Source organism: Ursus arctos, unplaced genomic scaffold (assembly GCF_023065955.2).
Source record: "Ursus arctos isolate Adak ecotype North America unplaced genomic scaffold, UrsArc2.0 scaffold_25, whole genome shotgun sequence".
Taxonomy (NCBI): domain Eukaryota; kingdom Metazoa; phylum Chordata; class Mammalia; order Carnivora; family Ursidae; genus Ursus; species Ursus arctos.
The window spans coordinates 3,458,408-3,465,731 of NW_026622930.1; the positions used below are offsets into that span (position 1 = coordinate 3,458,408).

The 7,324-nt window shown below is 52.8% G+C and overlaps 1 protein-coding gene across 1 annotated transcript; it reads left to right on the top strand.

Moving 5' to 3' along the window:
* Window positions 1–631: 631 nt before the first annotated feature.
* HSP90AA1 (heat shock protein 90 alpha family class A member 1) lies at window positions 632–6,647 on the top strand. Its single transcript, XM_026515281.4, has 11 exons — window positions 632–832; window positions 1,270–1,431; window positions 1,526–1,892; window positions 2,248–2,381; window positions 2,665–2,985; window positions 3,209–3,374; window positions 3,532–3,722; window positions 3,831–3,978; window positions 4,193–4,461; window positions 4,845–5,178; window positions 5,485–6,647. The coding sequence occupies exons 2-11, from the start codon at window positions 1,270–1,272 to the stop codon at window positions 5,592–5,594; spliced, it is 2,202 nt and encodes a 733-aa protein (XP_026371066.1). The 5' UTR covers window positions 632–832; the 3' UTR covers window positions 5,595–6,647.
* The last annotated feature ends 677 nt before the right edge of the window (window positions 6,648–7,324 follow it).

Genomic DNA, 7,324 nt, shown 5'->3' on the forward strand with positions numbered 1-7,324 from the left:
CGCACCCCTTAACCAGGCTGGGAGCTGGGGTGTCCGCGTCAGGAGGCTCTGGCAGGCACCTGTTGCCCCAATTCCAGGGCCCGGAATCCATCATCGCTGCCCTGGCCGAAGAGATGGGGACGCTGTACATCTGAAAGTCCAGTCGTAGCCCGGAGCCTCTGATCACTACCCCAGGCATACAGATGCGGGGCGACCCCTCTCCCTTCCTCGAGCCCCTGAACCCGGCCTCAAAGCCCTAGACCGGGCCTAGGGCCCCCGGTAACCGGTGCACACCCCGACGCTGCTGGGGCGGGCCCTGGTGCCGAGGGTCCCGAAGCCCATACAGCCTGGGGACACTATAAGAATTGTTAAGCTGGCGAACTTGCCGAAGGAACGAGCGCACGCGCCCCGTACAGGCCTGGGGCGAGCTCCGCTGCGCCCGCGCGCGCCCTGTTGGCGGTGCAGGCCCGGGGTGGGGGCAGGGGAGCCGGCGTGAGCCGCTCAGGGGGCGGTGGCCCCGGAAGGCGCGAGACCTTCGCGAGAGTTCCAAGCTGCGCCGGCGCACTGAGACGGGCGCGGGCACGCGCGCGGCGGCGGTTGGGGGTGGGGCGCTCGGGCCGGGCCCGCGCGCGCCCGGGAGAGGGGCGGGGCCGCGGGCAGGGCGCAGGCGCAAGCGCGCGGCCGCGGCGGCGGTTGGGGAGGGTTCTTCCGGAAGGTTCGGGAGGCTTCTGGAAAAGGCGCCGCGCGCCGGGCGGGCCCGCGTCTATATAAGGGAAGCGCGGGGGCGGCGCGCCAGTTGCTTCTGCGTCGTGGTGCTGCGTCTTCGCGGGTCCCGTGCGGTCCATTAGCCGAGGTGAGGGGGCGGTTGGGGGGGGTCGCCGGGGGCCGGGGACGGCGGGGGTCGAGGGCGGCGGGCGCGGGGCAGGCTCCCCTGAGGCCCCGGGCCCGTAAGGGCGGCGCGGCCGAGCTCTGGGCGGCGGAGGCCTCGGGCCTGTTGCGGCCCCGACCACCGCCCGTGGGAAGGGAAGGGTTCCCCCAGGCCCGCGGGGACCCCCGGCCGCGGCTCGGATGGGGGTTCTCGGGGGGGGGGCGCTCTGGCTCCGGGCGGGGGTCCCCGCGGGCCCGTGGCGCCCGGTGGCGGCGGCGTGCGCACGGCCCTCGTTGTCGCAGCTGGAAATGAGGTCATCCTTTGTCGGCGGCCCCCGGCTCGGGCCGGCGGGCGCGGGCCTCCCGGAGGACCGGGCCGGGGGGCGCGGGGGCGGCACGTAACCGGCCCCGCGGCCCTTGCAGATGCCTGAGGAAACCCAGACCCAAGACCAGCCGATGGAGGAGGAGGAGGTGGAGACGTTCGCCTTCCAGGCGGAGATCGCCCAGTTGATGTCCCTGATTATCAACACCTTCTACTCGAATAAGGAGATCTTTCTCAGAGAGCTGATTTCCAACTCGTCCGATGTAAGTGTGCTGCTGCGGAACGCGCGGTCGTGGCTGCGGGGGAAGCCCCCTCCCCCGGGAGCTCTGCCCTTACCGCCCTGTGTTTTGTTAATAGGCTTTGGACAAAATCAGATACGAGAGCTTGACCGATCCCAGTAAGCTAGACTCTGGGAAGGAGCTGCACATTAACCTCATTCCAAACAAGCAAGATAGAACCCTCACCATCGTGGATACCGGGATTGGCATGACCAAGGCCGATTTGATCAATAACCTTGGTACTATTGCCAAGTCTGGAACCAAAGCGTTCATGGAAGCTTTGCAGGCTGGTGCGGATATTTCTATGATCGGCCAGTTTGGTGTCGGGTTCTATTCTGCCTACTTGGTTGCCGAGAAAGTGACGGTGATCACCAAGCACAACGATGATGAGCAGTATGCCTGGGAGTCTTCTGCAGGGGGCTCGTTCACAGTGCGGACTGATACAGGTAGGCACCCGGTGGGACGGTTTCCTGGGTCACTCCGTTGTGTGGGGAGGGCCGGGTGCTGCAGGCCGGGGACCCCTGAGGATGCTGTGGAATTGGCAAGAATGTGTTTGTTCCGGTCTATTCTGCACCAAGCCTAGTAAGCACGTGACACAGGAGCAGGGAGCTTTTAGTTTCTGATCTGGGGCCAGGCAGTTAACTGCCCCGGATTCTCCTCCTGTAGTAACTGTGAATGCCACTTGGTAGCTTGCTCCGAAACTGTTGGGTGTGGTGTGGAGAGCTGAATTGTGTTTTTTTTCCCCCCAACACCTTAATGTGTCCATTCAGATAGAAATTGAGTCCATTTATCTCCCTACAGGTGAACCTATGGGTCGGGGGACAAAGGTTATCCTGCATCTGAAAGAAGACCAGACGGAGTACCTGGAGGAAAGGAGAATAAAGGAGATTGTGAAGAAGCACTCCCAGTTTATTGGCTATCCCATTACTCTCTTTGTGAGTGTCCTCATGGGGTGTGGGTACTAAAACCAGCAAGCTGCAGTTTTTAGTGCTTGGATCTGTTGATGAGGGAGAGACCCAGACTTGGAATTGACTGGACTAGTCTGAAGTTATTTTATTGTCAATGTATGCAGGGTTGTTTGGGTAGATATATTGAGTAGAAGCTTCTTGGCCGCTAAACGCTTCTTTCGGTATTTTACGCTTTGGTGTTAAGTGCACACACCATTCAGAGTGATTCCAGAATGCAGAGGTGACGGTGATTCTGCATCTTCTTTTGAAGGTGGAGAAGGAACGCGATAAAGAGGTCAGCGATGATGAGGCTGAAGAAAAGGAAGAGAAAGAGGAAGAAAAAGAAAAGGAAGAGAAGGAGTCTGATGACAAACCTGAAATAGAAGATGTTGGTTCTGATGAGGAGGAGGAGGAGAAGAAGGATGGTGACAAGAAGAAGAAAAAGAAGATCAAGGAGAAATACATCGATCAGGAAGAATTGAACAAGACAAAGCCTATTTGGACCAGAAACCCTGACGATATTACCAATGAGGAATATGGAGAATTTTACAAGAGTTTGACCAATGACTGGGAAGATCACTTGGCGGTGAAGGTGGGTGCCCGGTGCTTCAGAGCTAGTCTGTGTCTCTGCGGGTTGTCTGAGGTGGTTGAGGTGTGGGTTGCTGCCAAGGGCTCTTGTCATTCCGAGCCCTTGTCCTCTCTCCCGAAAAGCTCTTTCAGTCTGTGACTGCAAGTGTTCGCGGGTCGGGCGAGGTGACCTTCAGTGAAGGCTGCTTGCATGGTCCCTTGATGATTCTCCATGTGCTTTCTTACAGCATTTTTCAGTGGAAGGACAGTTGGAGTTCAGAGCTCTTCTCTTTGTACCAAGACGTGCTCCCTTTGACCTGTTCGAGAACAGAAAGAAAAAGAACAACATTAAGTTGTACGTTCGCAGAGTTTTCATCATGGATAACTGCGAGGAGCTAATCCCCGAGTATCTGAGTAAGTGGGCGGGCGTGAGGCTCGATCCCGGCCAGTGCTTCATCTCCGCGCTGTGGCTTTGGGCATGTGGGGCAGGAGATCGTTTTTGGTGGAGTTTGTGTATCTGTGGATCGAGTCCTTAGGAGGACTTTGAGCGCATTTGCTTCTATTTTTTCAGATTTCATTAGAGGCGTGGTGGACTCTGAGGATCTTCCTCTAAATATTTCCCGTGAGATGCTGCAGCAAAGCAAAATTTTAAAAGTTATCAGGAAGAACTTGGTCAAAAAGTGCTTGGAACTCTTCACCGAACTGGCTGAAGACAAAGAGAACTACAAAAAGTTTTACGAGCAGTTCTCGAAAAACATCAAGGTTGGTGTGGACACTTTGATCCTTACTAGCAATAGTCCTCGTGGCTTGTCAGATTTAAAGTGATCGTTTTTAATGCAGAGGAAGTTCAAAGCTCACGTTGTCTTTTAGCTGGGAATACACGAAGACTCTCAGAATCGGAAGAAGCTCTCAGAGCTGTTACGATACTACACGTCTGCTTCTGGGGATGAGATGGTTTCTCTCAAGGACTATTGCACCAGAATGAAGGAGAACCAGAAACACATCTATTACATCACAGGTAAGACAGGTGTACAGTCACCTGTTCTTACAACCTCCTGGGAGCCGTGTGTTCTATGCACGTGGCTTTACACATCAGCTCCTAGGGACTAATTTAGGCAAGGCCACGTGGGCTGGGCCACGTCTGGGGTTAGATCTGACTAGAGTTTGCAAAAGTCCGAAGGAAATGAAGTCACTTCCTGTTAAAAGTCTGTAACTTTCTACCAACCCCTCAGGTGAGACCAAGGACCAGGTAGCGAACTCCGCCTTCGTGGAGCGTCTTCGGAAGCATGGCCTGGAAGTGATCTATATGATAGAGCCCATCGATGAGTACTGCGTCCAGCAGCTGAAGGAATTTGAGGGGAAGACGTTAGTGTCCGTCACCAAAGAGGGCTTGGAACTTCCAGAAGATGAAGAAGAGAAAAAGAAACAGGAAGAGAAAAAAACAAAGTTTGAAAACCTGTGCAAGATCATGAAGGACATCTTGGAGAAAAAAGTAGAAAAGGTGCATGAGAACAGTGCTCCTGTCTGCCTCAGGCATCTGGTGGTGGGCTGCTTTCTAGAGGCCTGTGGGTGTGTTCCAAGCTTGTCCTCCATAGGCACTTTCTCCCCTATGTGTTTTCTGAACTTACATACAAATGGAAAATTAAGATTTTCTATGTAGTGAGAGAAAACTCTTAACCTTCTTGAAGACCTGGAGAGTGTTAGGATGTGCAGGAAGAAAGTTCCAGATACTTAAATTTGCAGGCAGTATTTCTGATTCATGAATATACAGTACTTGGAGTCCTTAGGTTTCATTTTACAATAAAGCTGATAGTGGTACTGAAAAGTTAGAATAACAGAATTTTCCTAGGTGCATTTCTCACTTTGTGCTTTGATGACATACAGGTGGTTGTGTCAAACCGATTGGTGACCTCCCCATGCTGCATCGTCACGAGCACGTATGGCTGGACGGCGAATATGGAGAGGATCATGAAGGCACAAGCCTTGAGAGACAACTCCACCATGGGCTACATGGCCGCGAAGAAGCACCTGGAGATAAACCCTGACCACTCCATCATTGAGACCTTGCGGCAGAAGGCAGAGGCTGACAAGAACGACAAGTCGGTGAAGGATCTGGTCATCCTGCTCTACGAGACCGCGCTCCTGTCGTCAGGCTTCAGTCTGGAAGACCCGCAGACACACGCTAACAGGATCTACAGAATGATCAAGCTCGGTCTCGGTGAGCTTCCTGCAGCCCCGAGGTTTCGGGGGAACCCAGTGTGGTGCAGCGTGGAGGCGGGGGTGGGGGGCCGCCGGCCACTTGAACAGCATGGGGGGGGTCAGATCCTGTGAGGCAACCTCTTAAAGGCCCCTATTTTACTAAAGGGCTCAGTAGGCCTTTTGCTGAGATGAGAAAGGCTAAAAAAATGAAAGCACCTTTCACCACCGGGTAAATGTTCAGCCTTTAAAGCGGGTAGAGACCAGCCGTCTTGGGCTAATGGGCCGGCTTCGAGAAATCTAACGCGAGGGTTTTCTTTCCGAACAGGCATTGATGAAGACGACCCCACCGCTGATGATAGCAGTGCCGCTGTGAGCGAAGAGATGCCACCCCTCGAAGGTGACGACGACACGTCACGCATGGAGGAAGTCGACTAAGCGCCGCCCAAGAGCTACTTGTACATGTATTCAGTACTTTATCTTCATTCCCTCTGATAATATATTTTCAAGGATGTTTTTCTTTATTTTTGTTAACATTTTAAGAATCTGTATGGCATGACAATAACTACCTAAGGGGAAGATAAGATTTCTTTCTGTTTCTGAGTGTGATGCTGTGACATGTAGGAAGCAAAGCCCAGCTAGTTTTTCTTTCCTAGTTCCACGCTGGCTTATTGTAACCAGACAAGGTAACATTTGTTGTGAGGTGTGCGTAACCCAACGTTAACTGTGTGGTCTAAAGTGTTTAGCTACCAAGCGGATTCCTTAGTAAGACCAAATTTTTTTTTGTCACTGAAATGTTCTGAGCTCTACCTTGATGTTCAAAAGAGAACCGTTGGTTAAAACAACTTTCACCTTCTAGGATCTACTTTTTAAATCTTCTATCCCCTGTAGTTATCAACTGCATGTACCAGGCCTCTAGAAACTAGTAGTTAAACTGAACCAACTGGATGGGAGTAACTACGTACAGGGCTTGTTTTCCAAAGAAGAGCGTTTGGAGTAGCGGAATTCTAAGCCTACTTGGCGTGTTGTAAAGCTGTTGAAGAAGTAACTCAGCAAGTTCTGTGAGTGGAAATGTAGTGCTCAAGTCACATTCTGCTTTAAAAGGTTGTAACAAATACAAATTAAAAAAAAAGTCCTGTGAAAATGTTTTGTTTGGAGGGATCGTGGGAGTTCTAGGTGGCAGGGCAGCCCCGGAATGGAAGAAGTTGAGGTATACACATGGCGCCTATTAGGAGATGTAAGGAAAGAAGGAGGTGGTTACCACTGAAGTCTTCACGACCTTGCCCGTGCGCGCCGAGGTGGCAGCTGGCAGGGGGCATATTCTAGAGCGCACGGAAGGGAATGAGAATATCACGCAACATGCGTTCTCTGTATTCTGTGTCCCATTTCCTCACAGACAATTCCTTTCTCAGGGTTTTCACGTCCAAACCGCTGTTTTGTAGTATTTGTAAAACCCACTCTATGCCCTAAATATAGCTCCTTAATACCTGAGCCTTAGGAATATCAGTTCTTTACCCAGTCTTACTGCCGTCCCACCTGACATCCTCTTATTCTCTGGTTCTTCACTGAGCCTCAGGCAAGATGCACCGAGGGGTGATTGCGGAGCCCATGAGCCGCAGTGGGGAGAAGGTGAGCTCGTCTTAAACGAGAACCGGTCGAGTGGGTAGGCTCCCCCTGTGGGAGCTGGGGGCCTCAATGGCCAACCTAAAATTGAGTGTTTGTGGAAAATGGGTGGTAGCAGGTCCATACGGGATTTGGAGGCTGAGGTCACATAAACCATGACCGTGACTAACCTCAGAGGGACAGGCCAGAAGAGAACTCGGAGTTGCGCCTCTTGGGGAGGGTGGGCCCCTGGCCCTCGGTAGCCGCTGGGCGCCTGGCAAATGGTAATCACATTTAATCTTCAAAATCCTCTCAGAGGATTCCCCTCAGACGAGCAGGAATTGCCTACATTGAGGTGTCTATTTGGTTCCAAATTCACCTCCAAAGCCCAGTCGTGCTGCTGTTTTGCTGTTCAGTGAAAGATGTTACTAGCTGGGAGAAGTGTGAGGTTTTCACACTAGAAGGAATGCCAGGAAGGGCAAAGGGGAAGTTTCTTCCGTGTTTCCTGAGTCCAGTAAGAGTGCTGAAGATTGCGTCAGACACGGGACGGAGTCCACAGAGCACCT

Bases quoted from the DNA above. Each gene is read 5' to 3' on its own strand.
- HSP90AA1 (XM_026515281.4), top strand. From the start codon at position 1,270: ATGCCTGAGGAAACCCAGACCCAAGACCAGCCGATGGAGGAGGAGGAG. The intron at 3,375-3,531 runs GTAAGTGGGCGG...CTATTTTTTCAG, and splicing joins GCTAATCCCCGAGTATCTGA to ATTTCATTAGAGGCGTGGTG. The intron at 3,723-3,830 runs GTTGGTGTGGAC...GTTGTCTTTTAG, and splicing joins AGTTCTCGAAAAACATCAAG to CTGGGAATACACGAAGACTC.